General features: G+C 36.4%; 2 protein-coding genes across 3 annotated transcripts in view; both read left to right on the forward strand.

Moving 5' to 3' along the window:
• Nucleotides 1–19999, forward strand: part of LOC127952582 (zinc finger protein 678-like) — a 33806-nt gene extending 13807 nt beyond the window's left edge. Inside the window, exons 1-2 of one of the 2 annotated variants that reach the window (XM_052551219.1) lie at nucleotides 15804–16075; nucleotides 17405–19999. In XM_052551219.1, coding sequence (XP_052407179.1) covers nucleotides 18081–19196 — 1116 coding nt within the window. In that variant the 5' untranslated portion in view covers nucleotides 15804–16075; nucleotides 17405–18080 and the 3' untranslated portion in view covers nucleotides 19197–19999. Of the gene's footprint in view, nucleotides 1–15803; nucleotides 16076–17404 lie in introns of those variants that run through there. The other variant, XM_052551218.1, reaches the window with a different exon arrangement.
• Nucleotides 1202–12563, forward strand: LOC127952546 (uncharacterized). Its single transcript, XM_052551159.1, has 11 exons — nucleotides 1202–2032; nucleotides 2176–2210; nucleotides 3163–3197; nucleotides 3615–4826; nucleotides 5867–6022; nucleotides 6867–7202; nucleotides 8030–8356; nucleotides 8447–8578; nucleotides 8857–9192; nucleotides 9827–10117; nucleotides 10241–12563. Exons 5-11 carry the CDS (start codon nucleotides 5980–5982, stop codon nucleotides 10306–10308), a joined length of 1533 nt encoding a protein of 510 aa, XP_052407119.1. The 5' UTR covers nucleotides 1202–2032; nucleotides 2176–2210; nucleotides 3163–3197; nucleotides 3615–4826; nucleotides 5867–5979; the 3' UTR covers nucleotides 10309–12563.
• Nucleotides 20000–20145: the final 146 nt, after the last annotated feature.

A 20145-nucleotide genomic window follows, 5' to 3' on the forward strand; every position in this document is an offset into this window, starting at 1 on the left:
GTACCTATTTACCACAAAAATCCTCAACCACACCATTAGCTTGCATGTGAAATATAACATTTTTGCAAAAAAATAAAAATAAGATTATCTAAATTTGATTTAAGTTGTTTCTGGGAATTGATCTAGGTGTTTGATGTTGAATTATGCTATCTGCTGGTTCGAGACAAAAACTTGTAGAAATCATCTTTTTGAAAGAATAGTGTAATGAGCATAAAAACCCAGCAGAGGCCCATAGAGACCCATTCATTTTTCTGGAAGCAGCCAACTACTCACAAATTTTCTGAAATATATTTTAAATATGTATTTATTGAAACATTATAAAATACATAAAAAAAAAAAAATTCTCAAAGGTTAGAATATGTTTTGTTGTTTGCGGTATTTTGAAGTGCCCACTTTTGCAATAATCCCATATAAATTGTTACATTATACAGCAACTCCCATGTTACAAAAACAGCCTTCTTTCACCTCAGAAACACTGCTAAGCTTCGGTACAATTGATATATATATATATATATATATATATATATATATATATACTAATTCTAATTCTTTAATGTTTGGCCACTTCTTTACAATAGAAATGCTACTGTAATTTCTTAAACAAGCATGTGGACATCGAACCACATAAACTCTTAACTCTTTATTCTGAAATGGCGATGAAAAATAATTGCAACTCACATAATTAGAAACACATTGTATTCTCCTGTTTTAGCTTAGGTTTACAAATGATAGCACTATTCTATGATATATTAATGATTTTTTTTTTTTTTTTTTACTTTGCACAAGAAAATCATTTTAATTACTTTGGTGTTACTGGAATAGCCTCCATAACTCTTCAGAATCAACAAAAATCTAAGATAGTTTAGTTTAATTAAGGTTGGCTTGTCATGGTCAATTTAGAAGAAATCTTTACATTTCTCCTATATTGACCAAAACAAGCTAACCTGCATAATATTCATGCCAGGAGGAACGACTCTCATTATCTGCGTAAGTTCTGTATTAAATTTTAGTTATTTTCTTTACCCCATTCACAAGCAGTGCCTTGTCAAAAGTTTGCATATATGCGCATATTATTTAGCCTAGTCAACACCTGTATATTCAATGGGGAGATTGTGATGACGATTTAGAAACAACTTTTACTGTAGGTTTTTCACATGCCTCCAATAAAGTAGGCTACAGTAGATTATGCTACTTCCCAGCCGGCACATGACCGACCTTCAACGTTGAAATATGGTTGAAATAAGGTCAGTTGTGGTTTCAACGTTGAAACAACGTTGATTCAACGTTTAAAGCTGAATGGTTGAAAAACATCCAGCACATGACCAACTTTCAATGTTGAAATATGGTTGAAATAAGGTCAGTTGTGGTTTCAACGTTGAAACAACGTTGATTCAACGTTTAAAGATGAACTGTTGAAAAACTTCCAGCACATGACCAACTTTCAACATTGAAATATGGTTGAAATAAGGTCAGTTGTTTTAATGAAACAATGTTAAAAATGTTTAATGCTAAATGGTAGAAAAAGGTTAACAAGCTTTTAAATTATTTATATTAAATTATTTAAATTAATTATTATTTTAATAGCATTTAAAAATATTTTAGTCATGATACCTATTCTAAAATCTAAAGGTATATGTTAAATATTATCATCATTAACAACAATAAAACTATACATTTCGCTGCTTTATCACACTGAAACAACTCCCATTGGTAGTTTTATTTTATTACTTCTATCATGATTGGTTAATCTGGCTGTCATTCAGGAAACTGGACAATGAATCGGTTCGCGCTTTTCTACATTTAAAAATATGACCGTTATTGTCGTCTTTCTGTGAGTGAGGCGGCTAACTGTGAGCTGCTGCTCGTTATATCTGACTGCTCGGTCGGTCCCGAATTATTTCATATTTGCCTGTACATTTTTTATTTATTTTGAGCGAATTTGAGTCGTGACCTGTCAATGGAGAACAAAAACTGTGAACACAAGAAAGGTCAGGTGTTCTGCGAGGTCCTGAAAACATCCTGTCAAAATGAGGTAAGAAAATCGCTAACTTTATCTTTATTATCTTTTGAAAATAGTAAAGTATTACCAGAGTTTACAAATGGGTAGTTAAAAGGACATGTAACCTGCAGATAAATAAATACCCGTGTGTCTATTTTTGCATTGCTTTATCACAGCTGATCAAGTTAGATGCTCACCTAATGTGTTACTGGTGAGTTATGTGTTAATGTCTGTCTTTTAGAGATTTTCCCATATTTTCCTGATATGAATCCCATGCATTAGGTGTGTTATATATGTTTGTATTCTTATAATAGTTTCAAAGTGTTTTCTGCAACATATAAGTGCAAATGTCGGTATTTAAATAATATAATTTTAATGAATTAATGAAAATGAAAAAAGAAAAAAAAAAGGATTGTTTAAAGCCATGGTTCTCAAAGTGTCAGGCCCCCTCTAGTTGTTTTGCAGGTGAATCACTAAATTAAACTAATTAATGTTAATACATTTTAACTTAATCTTTGAGTAAGTTTTTTTTTTTTTTGCACATTTAAGTATGTTACAGTTAAAGTACAGTACAGTTTTGTAACTTTTGTTACATAATTACATTTAAAATTAAATTTTAATTTAAACTTTTTTTTCTTTTCATTTACCTGTGTATGTAAGCACAGTTGTAGTGTTAATGTTCAAACTGTATTTACCATGGTAAAGTGTCTGACAATTAATTTTCTTATTAGAATAAAACTGCCTCATTTTTTAACTATAGACCTGTAGCTGAATAGTTTGGCCTACTACACTGCTGAAATGTAATGTTGGTCATTATGGTGCAACTTAATATTTAATAACAAATATTTTCTGAAGTGGTACTTATAAAAAGTTTGAGAATCAATGGTTTAAAGCAGTGGTCTCAAACTCAATTCCTGGAGGGCCACAGCTCTGCAGAGTTTAGCTCCAACCAGCTCCAAATCACACCTGCTTGGAAGTTTCTAGTAATCCTGAAGACCTTGATTAGCTGAATCAGGTGTGTTTGATTATGGTTGGAGCAAACTGTGCAGAGCTGTGGCCCTCCAGGAATTGAGTTTGAGATCAATGGTTTAAAGAAATGGTATAATATGAAATCCTGCTTTTTAAGAACTTTTCAGTAAACTCTTTCTTCTTTCCCCTTGTAGAGTCATCGAGGATCCAGCTTGTTCTTGAAACATTGGTAAGAAATTGTTCTTCTGCTACATTGCACTGTCACTTCTGCTAGAGATGCTTTGACCTTTTGTGATAGGTTTTGATTGTGCTTAGTTTAATAAAAATGTACTGAATTTGATTTGACTTGTTTTACTACACTGTAATGTTAGTGTTCTGTTTAAAACAGTGTAACTGGGGGCTCTGAAAACACTGCTTGTGAATAATTTGTTAATATTGTACATTTTCATCTGAATACATTAAGTGCTTAATGAATAGTGTTGTCCACTTTGTTTCCAACCTCACTGTTACTGAACTGTAAAGTGAAAATATTGTGTGATTTATTTTGCATTCAGTTTTCAGTTAAATATATTTCACAATATCAAAGTTATTGTCAAACATTGTGAACATATCTAAACAAACTGGTTAAATCTTATGTGCCCTCCAGAAGTTTGCACTCTGCAAGTGAACGACGCCTTGTGGTGCCATCCCAAAGAGGTTCAAAATCACTCTCACGGATCTTTTCCTGGACTGTGCCCAGCTGGTGGAATCACCTCCCAATCTCAATCCGAACTGCTGAGTCTTTACTCATTTTCAAGAAACATCTTAAGACTCATCTTTTTCACCAGAACTTAACCAACTAATGCTAGCACTTTTCCTTCTTTTCTTGTCTTTCATATTGAAAAAAAAAAAAAAAAACCTGGCTATGCGTTCTGTACTAGACTCACTGAGACTTGTCATGGCACTTGTATACTGTTGTTGTTCTCTTGTACACCTGACTGCTTCTGTTGTTTCATTTGTAAGTCGCTTTGGATAAAAGCGTCTGTTAAATGATTAAATGTAAATGTTTATACAGGACGGTACAGAAAGTGCACAAGTGGGAGAGAGTGGAGGGGACGGCGTCAGAAAGGACCTAGCGCTGGGACACTTTCAAGGATCACCCGAAGCACAACCACACTGTATACACTAAGGCTGCTGGTTCTAACATTTTAGAGTGCCCTGCGGTAGAAATCTCATTCTGCATTCCCCACGGTAAAGAAGACACAGTCCGGGGGGGGTTCCCATTAGAAATCAACTGGTGGAAGGTTCCCTTCTCGAACTGTTCAACACATTTTCACTGCACAAATGTACACAACTCTTGTAATGAGACACATTACTAAAACATGTTTTTGACAGAAACTGTAGGTTTCCACCAAAATAAAAGATCCACTGGTTTCAGTCAGTAAGTGCTGCAAAAAAAATATGCATTTATGTGCCAAATTATTTCACAAAAACCTTTAAATATTATTGTATTTGGATTGTTCTACTACCTGTTTTTAGCATTACCTCCATGCATACTCTGCATAATAAAGTGTGGGATTATTTTCATCTGTTTTATACAGTATGTTTCCAAAATTAAACTGCTGTTTGACAATTTTGAGCATGTGGTAGTTTATTGAAGTTGTTTGTAAAGCCATTGCTGCCAGTCATTAGACTTTTAGCCTTGCATGTACCTTGTTGATCTAAATGCCAACTAGGATCTAGGTGTATTTACCCACGGTGCAAGGTACGACGGGGAAACAACGTCGTGTTATCAACGCTGATTAACTTTTCAAAATCAACACCTCATTCAGCTTTCATCCCAGGGCTGCAGCACGACCCTAATTCACCCATAATGCAGGTAAGACGGTGAAACAGCGTCGCGATTTCAACGGTGAATCCACGTCGTGATTTCAACGTTGATCCAATTTGCAAAATCGAAAGGTTATTCAACGTTGATTCAACGTCGGGATTTCAACAGTGAATCAGCGTTGTGATTTCAACCATACATCAACGTCACGATTTCAACGGTGAATCAACGTCGTGATTTCAACGTTGATCCAATTTGCAAAATCGAAAGGTTTTTCAACGTTGATTCAACCATGGTACCTGACGTTGTTTCAACGTTGAATCAACGTTGAAATGCCGGCTGGGTTAGTTAAACTTTATCTAGTTTATTTAATTGGTTAGTGCTAACGAATCAAGCTTGACACAGGATAACTACCCTTACGAAAAATAACCATGGTTTTATTATAGTAAAACTGTAGTAACCCATGGTTTCTTGGTGTGTTGACTACCATTTGTATAACCACAGATTTACTACAAATACCATGGTTAAACTATGGTTAATATAGCAAAACCATAGTTAATTTGTGGTTACCATGGTTTAACTATAGTAACCATGGTTTTTTGTTTTATTTGTAGTAAAACCATGGTTAATTTTCATAAGGTTATATTTGTTTTCAGTCCATTAGCCGTAAAGTCAAGTCCAGGTAGTTTGTTTGTTCAGCACCATAACCTCACCAACACAAGCTGAGAAAAACACGAAAGTGCGGATGAGTGCGCGATCTGAGATTTGATAAATATAGTTCTTTGACAGGGAAGTGCGCAAACTGGAACATATTTAGGACTATAATATAATAATAATAATCAATGAACGAGCTCGGGGAAAAGCGCACTTCCTCCTCTCTCCCCGAGGAAGAAAGGGGCAGGTGCAGACACCATTGGGCTTTCGAAACTGCGCCTCGATCGCGACACGCCTTCAGGACACATATATATATTTTTATATACTGGCTACAATTATACTGGTTCTTCTTTAATCCACATTCACAAGTCTTTATCCTATCTCTTTTAACGTCTCTCCGTTGAAGATTGTTTTTCTAAACTGTCTTTTGAGTTTAGGATCTTGTCTAGTGCGAGCTACTGAAGGACGACAGCGATTCAGCCGGACAGAAACATTAAAATCTCATCGATCATCGTAAATACATTCAGTTTCTTCACAGCTCTACAACAGCATGTGGAACATGTTGATCTTTGTGTTTTTATTAGTCATTCACGGTAAGTTTTGGACCTCGATTTCCTTTCATTTTCATGTTTAAGTTAGTCATGTTTAGGCACGTTTGTATAATTTCTCTAGTCAATGACTATTTATGACAGAAGAAGTGACACATCTAATAGAGATAAACTTGAAGAGTATTTTTGTCTTCAATAGTCGAGATGCGATTGAAACTACACGGAAGACCACATACCAGTTGCATAAACTATATGTTAAGACTGTATGAAGAACTAGTTTTACAAGCTTGCAGTCATCAAGGGAAAGTCCATCTAAAATTTCCAACTCAACTCAAACCAATCTACAACTTTATGTAACTAACATGAAAAAATATTACCAAATTGTAGTCTGGGCAGTTAATGCAACCGTCAACAATTGGTTTAAGTTAATGTTTTGTGGTTGTTTTCATTTATGTATTCAATTCTGTATACTACAAGATGAAAACTCTGACAATGCATTGAGACACAATATTTATTTTCAAGTTACAATCTTTGAAAACAATTTAAGGATAAAATAAAAATTTTGTTGTCCAAGTTGTTATGAACCTAGGTTTTTTTGTTTTGTTTGTGTGTGTGTGTGATGGTTAACATAAAAGAAAACATGCAACTTTGATTTCATATACTATGAAATACTGAACCAAATGACAGCATTTCCATTTTTAAATACTTTTATCTTGTTACGTTGCTTAGCTATGTTGTGTATGGTCTTTATTTTCGCAGTTTTTCCCTTTACAATCTGAAGAGTATATCATAATCAGTTTGTCTTTTCAGCAGCTACACAGTGATTTCAGCTGAATGTGTTTGCTGAAGTTAGTGTGTAGTCATTAAAGCGGTTGTGTTTGTTTTCCAGGTGTGTCTGCTACAGAGACGGATGAATCGGAGTCAGTGACTGTGATGGAGGGAGATTCAGTCACCCTACACACTAACCTTTCTGAACTACTGAACGATGATACAATACTGTGGATGTTCGGACCTAAAGACTATCTCATATCTCAAATAAAGAGAAAGCATGACTTGACCACATTTTTTGTCACCAATGATGCTGGAATCGGTGGCAGATTGCAGGTGGATCAAAAGACAGGATCTCTCACCATCACAAACACCAGAATCAGACACTCGGGACAGTATAAACTCACCATCTCTAGAGCAAAGACTACGACGAAGACATTTGATGTGACTATCATGGGTGAGTATCTCAAGTCTTTCACTGTAACATCAGCTGCTCTTCCACCATTGGGCCAAACTTTTTCCATTGCTTATGCATTCTATTCAGAGATCCAATTATACTTTTATATTTCACAATTCTGACTTTTTTTTGCATAATTGCAAGTTTATATTTCACAATTCTGACTCTTTTTGGCACAATCGCAGGTTTATATTTCACAATTCGGAATTTGTCTTCACAATTACGTGTTTGGATCTCATAATTCTGACATTTTTCACACAATTTCAAGATTAAATCTCACAATATCACAGTTTTGTTTTTCTCTCATTGGAGAATTTATATTTTGCAATCCTAAATCCTAAGTTAATATCTCATACCTGACTAAGTTTCTTTCAGTTGTGAGTTAATATGGCACAATTCTGACTTTTCTCGCAATTGCAAGTTTTTATCTTGCAGTTCTATTTTTTTTATCCCATTGTTTATATCTCTCAATAATGGATTTATAACATGCAATTACAAATTTATATTTTACAATTTTGAGAACAAGTCAGAACTGTAAAATAAAAAGATTCAATTACATTTTTATTAATATTTAATTCAGTGGCGTAGTTGAACTTTGATAAACAGTGTTCTTGGCCAGCTACACTGAAGCTGTGAGCCAGACAACAGACAAAAAAAAAAGAGACCAATCCGAAATGTTTACATAGTGTATAGTGGTTATAGTTATTCAGGTTTCATGATTTCAGGTCACACGTTTGCAGTTATTGAGTGAGGGTTTCCAGATTTTGCACCATTTTGGTTTTCATGATGGGAAGTGTTGTGTAAAACATTTTGTTAATGTTTTGCAGGTGTGGTTGGTGAGATGGATGGAGTGAAATCAGTGTCAGTATCAGTGACAGAAGGAGATCCTATCACTCTACGTATCGATGCTGAAACACTCAAAGATGCTCTGATGCTGTGGAGGTTTGGAGATAAAGGAATCCTCCTCGCTAAAATCGATAGTGAAACAGGTGAAACCTCATTGAACAATGCTGACGAGAGATTCAGAGATCAACTGCAGCTGAATCAGAACGGATCTCTGACTATCAAGAAGAGCAGAAGTGAACACGCTGGACTCTATGAGCTCCAGATCAGAGGCCGTGAGGGCTCACAGCGATTCCTTCTTTCGGTCAATGGTGAGGAACTGAAAGAGCTAGACTAGGCATACAGTATTACTAGTCCTCTAAGATTATTACATTGACTGTCTCTCTTTATCGCTGTCCCAGATCCAGGTCTTTCTTCCGGTGCTATAGCAGGAATCATTTTGGGTGTTTTAGTTCCTGTTTTGCTGCTTGTGGCTGCAGCTTTGTTCGTGAATCACTATCGCCACAGGATCTCTAAATTAAAAAAGCAAGTGGGTAAGTATTATATTCTCTAAATAGGATTTAAATCTCCTCCAAACTGTGTTTTAATTATTTTGAGTCACGCATTTATCCATTTATTTTAGAGTCCAGTCCTCTGAAACTGTAGTTTGGCAAGCTACTTGCCTTCTACTCCTGCATTAATAAATAAATTAGCCGATTGCTGATCGATAAAGGTCATCAAATGCAGGATTTTAAATGATTCGAATGACCTGAATGACTCTTCTGACAGGGACTTTGACCCTCATGAACACATTTCTGTTCTGTGTTTCTAGGTGAAGCTGTGCCAGCTGAAGAGAAAGAAGAGACCGTGAAGGAGGGAGATTCTCTAACTCTACGCACTGGCCTCACTGAAATAAATGCTAATGAAACGATAGAGTGGTGCTATGAAGAAGACAACAATCGCATTGCTGAAATCACTGGAGGGAGCAGAAGCAAATCTACGTTTGCGGGTGCTGATGGGAGATTCTGGAGCAAATTGACGTTGGATGAAAGAACTGGAGATCTCACTATCAGTAACATCAGAACCATTCACTCTGGACTCTATAAACTAAACATCAGCGGGAGCACCATGAAAACCAAACACAAGAGATTCATTCTTTCTGTCAAAGGTAAGTATATCACATCTCTTCCAGTGTGCTACTGAGCCCAGGATCTGAAGCACATTCACACATACACACACACACATTCTCAGAGTGCTCAAATATTACATTTCCTTTAGATCGCTTGCAAGTATAGGACCACGTATTCCCAATGTCATGGGAATAAAGCCTATACAATTAGAAGATTAAAGCTGCAATACTGCATGAATAAATATGCATATTTTAAGGAGAAATAATTCAGAAAGTGAGAAAAGGCATGATCAGGAATCATAGATAGTCAGAGATTCAGGCTGACTTGTCAATATCGATTACTTAATTTTAATTTATCTTAAGGCTACATCTACTTTAATCGATTTAAGTCTGCAGTTAAAACTACATTTTATGACGCAGCTGTAGTAACAAAAGTAGCGTATTTCATTAAGAGAAAATAAGTGGTTTTAATCTAATTAAAATGGTTGTTTGTATTTGACTATTACTTATGTTATCTAAATAATACAGCTGGTCCAAGAGGATTCCCTGTATAGTTTACAGTATTACGGTTCAAAAGTCTCAAGAAATGTATGAGATATTGAAAATGCAAACAGAATTAATTCAGTGGCTTGTTTCCTGTATTCCTCTTTTTCTGCGCTGCTGTGACGTGAAGTGGAGTCGATGTCAGTGAAGGAGGGAGCGTCTGCTCTTCTCCAGACTGCTGCTGCGGTTCAGAAGGATGATCTCATAGTGTGGACGTCTGGAGCTCAAAACCGTCTCGTTGTTAAATGTGATTCAGGAAAGGTGACATATGGTAAGCAATTCAGAGACCGACTGAATCTGAACCCGAAGACTGGATCGCTGACCATCACGAACATCAGATTCACAGACTCTGGACATTTTAAACTGCAAATCATCAACAGCGAACAGACCACATTCAAAAGATTCGATGTGACTGTCACTGGTGAGTAACAAACAAAGAAACAAAGCAAAAATGTAAGTCTTTATTCACTGATTATCTTCTGAAGTCAACAAAAAAGATGACCTGCTTCTTTCACTTGTTTTAATTTCTCTGATTGTCTTTCAGACGCCACAGCTGAAGGAGTGAATGAACAGATGACTGTAGTAACGGCGCTGTTACAGTATCGATTCTAGGTGGCCACCCCAGATCTGCTAGTTGGTCAAGTTCGTCAGCACAAGAAAGGAGAAATGCTGTCAATCAATGATGACAGCTGATCAACTGATTAAGGGCCAGTTTTACATTTTTTACTAACACAGTAACGGTCGTACGGAGACTGAGAGCTGATTTCTGCTCAGCGGACGTTTGGCCATGCAGGTCAGGTGACCCGTGAGATGAGCGCGCGCTGCACCTACTGCTGCTGGTCCGTGAAACACAGGAGGACGGTCACACAGAGTAGCAACGACAAAAGTGCTGGAATCAGTCGATTGAGATGTATGGTAAATCAATGTTTAGTTAGTTCTCTCTGAATGTGTAGGAAAAATGTATCTAGCACTAAGTAGCAGCTTAAAGTCGAACTACACTGCACTGGCTAGTTTAGTAGCCTGCAAACTAAGTTAAAGGGGGGGTGAAATGCTCGTTTTCACTCAATATCCGGTTAATCTTGAGTACCTATAGAGTAGTACTGCATCCTTCATAACTCCAAAAAGTCTTTAGTTTTATTAAATTCATAAGAGAAAGATAGTCTTTACCGATTTTTCAAACTGGGCCTTGTTTGTAAAACAAGCATCTTCGAAATGCAGGGAACAAACACAAACACTTGCACAACTCCGTTGATGCTCTGTAAAAATAAACTCCATACTGGTCCCTTAATGCTGTTTCTCTTTTGGTAATCTGTGCAGGGTTGTCTTGCCCTGGCAACCAAAAACACACTTCTTTTGTGACTTTTCGCGACGCTCTCGCTCTGATCAGTGAAGTCTGTTGTGCTCTCAGTGCTCTGCTATACGGGAGCGCACGCTCTTCCTGCAGAAGTGCCTCAGGACCCATATAAGGAAATTCCGCTCCATCTAACGTCACACAGAGCCATACTCAAAAAAAACTTTCCGAAACTTGTGACAAACCGGAAGGAGTATTTTTGGAACAGAAATACTCCTTCAAACGTACAACTTAATTTTTGAAACTTTGTCCATGTTTAGCATGGGAATCCAACTCTTTAACAGTGTAAAAAACTCAGTATGCATGACATAGCATTTCACCCCCCCTTTAAGCATTGAAGGTTAGATTACCGCCGGTGCAGCAGCAGTTAAATATTTCTGCTCTTTTTTTTAAGACATGGATAAATACCTTGAGTTTTCCTCATGTAGGTTTGATCTATATGAACTATATTTCGCTGTATCAGTAAGAAGGTAAACAGATTAATCATAGAATATTAGTTCAAATGTATTGTTGCTCTATATTGAAACGTCAGCATTTGGACATCAGCATAGACAGATTACACTAATTTGCAATGGAAAAATTAAACTGCAAAAACTCGGACATAAGACAAAAACAAAGGAACAACTGCAAGATGAAGAAAAATAATAACGGAACATTAACTGGAGTGTAAGAATCATTTTACTATGTTGCAGTGTAGCAAGAGATTTGTCCCTTTTTGCTTTCCTTACATCCAGGTGTGTTTGGTGTATTTGCATGCGGCACAATTTAGGCTACTTTGGGGCAATGTTTGATAAACTATTTGGTTGGGTTTATTACACAGACCTTGCAACCCGAGGGGAAATAATAATTCCAGAGGGGAACAGAATCAACTGCTGCGCCATGAAATATGAAAAGCTATTTTCTGGACTGAAGACTTAGGGTGTTTTTTTGCAGATGTGTGTGTTCAGTAGAGCTAATGTTATATTTTTGGCCAACCAGTGTGTGAAATATAGTGTGACAGCCTAGATTTAAGTAACTATAACACAAGAACAAGCTTTGACTTATTTATCTGCTCTGTGATTAAAGGGCTGTTTAAAGTCTTTTAGTCTTGAAGATGTCTACAACTAAGTCATGAAATCACAGAAAAGGCGATTAAAGCTGCAAACTGTGCGTGTATAAGCAGCAAACCACGTATCTCAAATAGATGTTCAAATGAAATATAACCTATTCTGTAATTCTGTAATCACAATATCAGACGTAAGTTGATTTGTATTTTTTTATTAGTAATTTAATTTTATAGTACAGTGCACTTATACTATAAAATATGCGAAAATTAAACCATTTAAATGCATAAACAAATTCTACTGTTATGTTGATTTCTGGCCTTTTTCACATTTTTTTTTTTTTATCATTGCACGCCTCATCCATGATTAATGTTGGAGAACAAGCATTTACAAGTTTTGAGAAGCTGAATGAGCAATAAAGTTAAAGTGAGCCCCTTTTTTAAAATACCTGGAGGTGAGGAATAATACAAAAATTAATTGTGTTTAAGGCACTAAAATAGCCCATTATGCCTACATTATAGTCAAACACATTTTTTATATAAAACAATGAAGATTTCTGTGCCACCCCAGACTGGTTGCTGGCCCTTACTTGGCCACCCCTATAAAAACATCCTGGCTTCGCCACTGCGCTGTTAAACGGAGAAGTTACTGATGGAGGCAACGAGTATCAGGCAACCAGTCCAGTTTGACGAGATAAGACACGCCCACCACTGTGACATCATCCACAATTATGCCGAACAACATTTCTGCTGTCAGTGAAAAATATGAAGAACACTGACAAAAAGTTACATGAGCACATGACAAGCAACAGGTTATACAAGATGTGATATCTGACACGGAAACAAGCAGAGAGTGTTGAGTCCCAAACTAAACCATTCTCTGTCCACACTGAAGACACTTTGATGACACTGTGAACTGATCTGTGGTGCTACAACTATCACATCAATACTGGAAAAGATGTACCTACATTGTTTACTACATCTGAACCAATTCCAGAGAGTCAAGATGATACAAGAACAGGCAAACACTTTTCACTTAAAACACTACTGTGTTTACCTTGTTTATCTCTGCAAACTTTGAGTACACTACTAGTTTACCTCTATGTTTGTAGCTTGTACTGCAATTATAAAGGTACACTGAGAGTTTACTAATTAAAGACTTTTTACACTTTGAAGTATAGTCTCAGTAATCTACTAGATTAGTAGTTTTATACTGCAAGTACTTATAAGTTCTTTAAGTGAACTTTACATCATACTTTAAGTATACTATTATGTCCCTATTTAGGTTTTTATTTGTATATATTTTGTTATATGAATATCTGAACATACAAAAAATCCATAGAAAGAACAGAATATCTGTTTGTAAACAAAAACATTGTATTCATCCATTGTTTTTTTTAAACACTTTAATGTGGGTAAGTTTCATAAAAAATAAAGAAATAAATAAGCTGAAAAAAGACTGAATTAAGAATGATAATCAAAACGTAGATGGAGTCGATCAACTCCCCAAAGCTTGACTGTAATTATTACCTCTTCATCGGTCGACATTTTATTCCAAAATGTTACAGTTTTGATGCTGTTTCATGTCAGATGATTGTGTTAGATTACATGTGTTAGTTTATTCTTCTTAACTTGTGTTTTTTGGAAATTCTGTACAGAATATGTGTACTAGCGCCCTCTACTGTATAATAATAAAAACATGGATTCTAGGAGTATAGCTCAAATATATTTAGACTTTTGTAAGTATAAGTCAAGAATACTTAAAGGTACAGGTTGTAGGACCTGCCACTAGAGGGTGCACTACCAAAACAATAACAATCGCGTGGTTTGATGACGCTATGAAGGAGCGTGGAATGATGGTATGTGTTGTCTTCTACCCAACTGCTGACGACCATCAATCAGACGGAAAGATAAATCATGGATTTAACGCAAGTTCAACGATTTGCGCAAGTAGATTACATACAAAGTCAATGCAAAGACGCGATCAGACTATGGATCATACCCGTCCTCACGCAGGTATAGAGATGCGATGCCCCGCATTTGGCATGTATGCCCCATAATACTAATCTTGTTGATCGTTATAAAAGCATACGTTTTCTGTAAATATACGAATCAAAACAACTCACCTGTCGAGTAATACACAAGCGAGATCGGCATCTCTTTTAGTTGAAGTTTATCGCGAAGCTACTTCTGCATTTGTCCACGACGCTGTTGTCATGTGGTTTCTACGTCAGTAAAGGCGGTAACAAAGGGTAACTGACGTCATTGACAGGTGACTGCACTGCCCCGCGTCACTGTTTAGAACGGGAATTTTCTCATGATTTACAAGTACTTGAAGTCATGGCCTAACGGTTAGCGACTCGGACTCGCAATCGAAAGGTTCTGAGTTCGAGTCTTGGGCCGGCAGGAATTGTAGGTGGGGGGAGTGCATGTACAGTTCTCTCTCCACCTTCAATACCACGACCTAGGTGCCCTTGAGCAAGTCATCAAACCCCCAACTGCTCCTTGGGCGCCGCAACATAAATGGCTGCCCACTGCTCCGGGTGTGTGTTCACAGTGTGTGTGTGTGTACACTTCGGATGAGTTAAATGCAGAGCACAAATTCTGAGTATGGGTCACCATACTTGGCTGAATGTCACGTCACTTTCTTTTTTTCTTTGAAAACATTAGAGATATTGTTAGTAATCAGCTGGAAAAAAATATATAACCCTAGTGGTTTTTGGATATTTTACTGCAAATATCTTACAAATTGTACCTTTAAATGTCATTTTAAGTATATTTCTGTAAAGCACATAAAGCCTCTTTCTGAGAAGCACATAAAAAGTAAACTAAAAGCATACTTTCCTATTTTTAGTTTAAAAGAAGCATAGGGATATCAATATTTATTTACTCATTTTTTCTGTTAGTTGAGCTTGTGTTGTAAGCTATGATGCATTTAGTCATGTAGAGATCAGAGAAAGTCTCCATTCCAAGATTTTGTTGTCATATGATGTTGACTGATGACTGATGATGATGATGCCGCTTCTATAATAATAACACTTCAGTTAAATTTGTGCTGGTCAGACACTAGAAATGGTTATTAAGGAAACTCTGCTCATCTTCACTTTGTCTCCTGCTCTCTCCTGCCTCTCTTTTGATTTATTCCAAAGAATCCAAATTGTTTTCCAAATTGGTGCAGTAGTCCTTAGTCTCCTGAAGAAAATGAATGAAATTTGGCTTGGATCCTGACCATTTCTTCTCATGTACAGTATGTGAAATTTTCCCAAATAAATAAAAAGAAAATAAGTTATGTTAGCGTCACTGTAATAATATATCCACATAGCCTATCAACTTGAATATAGTATTTGTTTCCCGATTTATATTTCTAAATACAGTGGTACATATTAAGCTTTTATGAGTAGTTGTATCACCCTATTTATTAGTACAGTACAACTTTCTACCTCAAAATAAATAAAAAAAATCCCTTCCTAAAGCAAGTCATTACTCACAATCCTGCAGCCTTCAGTAAGGAATTACCAGTATTAAAACAGACAAGTAAAAGGTGTTTTTTCTGCCTTATTCTTTGCCCCCATCCCCCCTTTCTCTCTCTCTCTCTCTCTCTCTCTCTCTCTCTCTCTCTCAACAATTGAGTGCTGAACTGTGCGATTCACACTCCAGAGCATTGGGTGGCAGAATGGCGCGTTTTTTATTTCTATTTTCAAACGATCCGAACAAGAGAAGAAGAAGAGCTGCGCTCCTAGCTGTTGTTTTAAAAGATTTTCTACGTTTTCAAAGCATCCCGAGATCATTCACGAATGAAAACATGCATTCGAAGCAGCAGGAAGATCAGAAACCTGTAAAGATAGAGTTTACTGAAGAGTGCAGAGAGAACACGAGTGATCCAGAACCTTTCAGAGTGAAGCATGAAGAAACTGAAGAGTGCAGAGAGAACACGAGTGATCCAGAACCCTTCAGAGTGAAGCATGAAGAAACTGAAGAAGAAAGAGGTTCCTGTTTATTCTTAATTCTTCATGATGCTCTAAAACAAAAAGGTTATTAGAACAGAAATTGAAATAATTGCATCAGATTTTATGGTTGTAGTCAGTCAGCATTAAGAAGTCTATTACACTAATGTAAATGTAAAGATAAATTATTATAGAAATTGGCTTAAGAAAAAAATAAAGATGCTCACTGATAATAAAACCTCTAGTATCAGAAGTACTAGTAAATAATATAAATAATGGCACAGAGCCACATATGGTTGGATCTGAGTAGTGGGTTGCTAAGAGTCTGTGTTTATGATGTGTAATAGTTAAAGCAATTGTTCACAAAACAATACATTCTGACATTATTGTAGGCATTGCACACAGAGGACAAAAACGTTCAGCCTCGGCTCTTAATCGTCATTTATGTTAAAATTTGCAAAGCATACCAAATTGAACAAAACAATATAAATGCAAAAATTACCAAAAATTAAAATGATAAAAACCGATATTGATTTTTTGACAGGCAATGCCGATATCTTGGAAAACAGGGGGCCGATAGCCGATATAAAAGCCGAAACTAATTATGCTTAAGAAATACGAAATCATTTGACAATGGATTAAAAATAAACATACATGTACTTTAGATGACAAAGTATTTTTCAAAAATAAATAAATATTTAATAAAAATATAATTAAAAGGAAGGAACCAACAGGGCACTCAGTATTCTGGGAAGTTAGTGTGCATTGTGAATCATATTTGTCAAATTAAGCCTGGCAGCACACAGAGAAAATGACATGAATATGACGGTGGGCAAATGCATAAAGCGCAGCATAATTTGGAACCACGAGTTTATATTCATGTCAGACAGAACTGTTAACAACCTCAGTCAAACAAGAGAGTGTGTGTGGGCTCAGGTCCTGCCTTTCTCAGCACCGTCAAAATAAAAGTCCCACCTAAAACACACCGGCCAAGCAAAAAAAACTTATCAGCCGATGCCGATATTTGAAAATGCCAGATATTGGCCGATATATCGGTCTACCACTATTCATGTATACATCGTATCCATAGCAAAATCCATATTGTGAGACAGATTTTAAAAACACACAAGGTTCCCAGATAAAACTAATCCTGTGCGAATAGGGCTTTAGTTTGTCTACTTCTCAACAGACTGTGTTTTTGTAACTCGTGTGTGTTTAACATAAACTTGTGTGTGAAAAAAATACTAGTTTAGTACTCAAACGACTCAAGCACTTTCTGATCATGTGTGTACTTTCTGCTGATTCGTCAGGGTTCAGTCTTTTCAAATTTATTTTTTTGTAAGCAAATAAAATTCTTTTTTTTTTTTTTAGAGGTGATCAAAGAAAAGGAGGAGAATGAAGAATTGACCTGTCCTCAGTGTGAAAAGAGTTTGACATGCAAATATAGTCTTGATGTTCACATGAGACTTCATACCGGAGAGCAACCATTTAAGTATTCACTTTGTGACCAGAGATTCAGTCTTTCTGGACATCTGAAAATACACGAGAGGATCCACACTGGAGACAAACCGTTCACTTGTGATCAATGCGGGAAGAGTTTTAGAGAATCAACAAACCTTAACGATCACATAAACGACCACACAGAAGAGAAACCGCATGCATGTGATCAATGCGGCAAAATATTTAAGTGGGTTTCAGTCCTGAAGAAGCACCTGAATGTTCATACAAAGGAGAAGCAACATTCATGCCATTTGTGTGGAAAGAGTTTTTCATGTCTAAATACTTTGAAAGTGCATGAGAAAATGCATACTGGTGTGAAAGAGTACATGTGCTTTGAGTGTGAAAAGACTTTTACTACAGCAAACAATTTGAAAATGCATGAGAGGATTCACACTGGAGAGAAACCGTACACTTGTGATCAGTGTGGGAGGAGTTTCACACAATCATCAAGCCTTAAGGTACACATGAACATCCACATGGGAGAGAAACCGCACACATGTGAACAGTGCGGAAAGCTTTCAGACAAAAAGGAAACCTTAAGACACATATGAGAGTTCATACAGGAGAGAAACTGGTCATTTGTGAGCAGTGCGGGAAGAGTTTTGCAAACTCAGCTAGACTTAAGGATCACATGAGAGTCCACACCGGAGAGAAACCTTATACATGTGATCAGTGCGGCAAAACATTTATGTGGGCTTCAGTTCTGAAGAATCACCTGAGAGTTCATACACAGGAGAAACCACATTCATGTCATTTGTGTAGAAAGAGTTTTTCATGTCTAAATACTTTGAAAGTGCATGAGAAAATGCATACTGGTGTGGAAGAGTACATGTGCTTTGAGTGTGAAAAGACTTTTACTACAGCAAACAATTTGAAAATGCATGAGAGGATTCACACTGGAGAGAAACCGTACACTTGTGATCAGTGTGGGAGGAGTTTCACACAATCATCAAGCCTTAAGGTACACATGAACATCCACACTGGAGAAAAACCGCACACATGTGAGCAGTGCGGAAAGCCTTTCAGACAAAAAGGAAACCTTAAGACACATATGAGAGTTCATACAGGAGAGAAACTGGACTTTTGTGATCAGTGCGGAAAGAGTTTTGCAAACTCAGCTAGACTTAAGGATCACATGAGAGTCCACACCGGAGAGAAACCTTATACATGTGATCAGTGCGGCAAAACATTTATGTGGGCTTCAGTTCTGAAGAATCACCTGAGAGTTCATACACAGGAGAAACCACATTCATGTCATTTGTGTGAAAAGAGTTTTTCACAGCTCCAAAATTTAAAAGTACATCAGAAACTTCATACTGGTGTGAGAGAGTACATGTGCTTTGAGTGTGAAAAGACTTTTACTACAGCGACCAGTTTAAAACTGCATGAGAGGATTCACACTGGAGAGAAACCTTACAAGTGTTCACACTGTGAAAAGAGATTCAGTCGGTTAGGAGACCTGAAATCACATGAGATGATTCACACTGGAGAGAAACCTTACAAGTGTTCACACTGTGACCAGAGATTCAGTATTTCAAGAGACCTGAAAAGACACGAGAGAATTCACACTGGAGAGAAACCTTATCACTGCACTGAATGTGGGAAGCGTTTCAATCAATCATCCTCTCTACACAAACATACAAAAAACATTCACAGTAAGTAGATCATCTTCAAGCGAAAGGACAAAGAATCATTATCCCAATGGATACATTTAATCTTTTTCAAAACCAGCAGATTCAACTGTGAGATTCAGATTAACTCAAATATAGTGAAGTCAAGGAACCGTGAATTTTTTTTTATTATTATTGTGCTTTCTCATGAATTTCATATTATGCTTAATTGTCTTATCATGAACATGTGTCACTTGAAGTTTGTTTACTCTTACATAAAGGGAAAGTAGAAGCTTTTTACGAACCGTTCTTCCGCTTGATATGTGTTTAGGAAACGGAGATGCAAAATATACTGTCATGTAGCATTCTAATTGATCCACATTTGCTTCTTTTGGATGAATATTTGTACCCTGGTATTAAACAAGCCCTAATAAATTACAAAAGACTGTATCGATCAGCTCTAATGTTAACTTTTCTGCTTTTGGTGCTGGGTAAATTAACCCTTCAACTGGTGAGTTTAAAATATTCTAGCGGTCCCCCCAGAGCGCTTTTTTGTTTTTCCTTTTAATTAAAAAAATTTATAAACTTGCTCAACATAACATCAACCATCTGATATTCTGATTCGCAAGTTTTATGTGAAACATGTGTTTTGTCATTTAAAAACCATTCTAAATGATCTTGATCTCAATCTGTAACGTGAGATGGGTGCTGCAATGTTTGTTCACGCTGCAGTTCAGAGTCTTGTCAGTTGGGTTTAATGCACGTTAAATTCATAAATTTCTCCTGAAATACAAGTAACTTTATAGTCACTTACACTATGTGTATCTGATATTAATAAAACACTTTGCAAATTATACTTAAATGTCTTGTCATTGCTGCTTCCATAAACATCTGTATTTTACAAACTCTAAATGTATTGTTTTACTATTACTTATGTGTATTTGAATGTCTGAAACCTAAAATAAACATTATGTGATTAAGAACAATGCATAGTTGTCATAT

Source organism: Carassius gibelio, chromosome B3 (assembly GCF_023724105.1).
Source record: "Carassius gibelio isolate Cgi1373 ecotype wild population from Czech Republic chromosome B3, carGib1.2-hapl.c, whole genome shotgun sequence".
In the NCBI taxonomy this organism is placed as follows: Eukaryota; Metazoa; Chordata; class Actinopteri; order Cypriniformes; family Cyprinidae; genus Carassius; species Carassius gibelio.

Excerpts from the sequence above, each read along its gene's own strand:
- LOC127952546 (XM_052551159.1), top strand. The coding sequence starts at position 5,980 with ATGTGGAACATGTTGATCTTTGTGTTTTTATTAGTCATTCACG. Across the intron at positions 7,203-8,029 it reads ATTTGATGTGACTATCATGG|GTGTGGTTGGTGAGATGGAT; the intron begins GTGAGTATCTCA and ends AATGTTTTGCAG. Across the intron at positions 9,193-9,826 it reads ATTCATTCTTTCTGTCAAAG|TGGAGTCGATGTCAGTGAAG; the intron begins GTAAGTATATCA and ends TGTGACGTGAAG.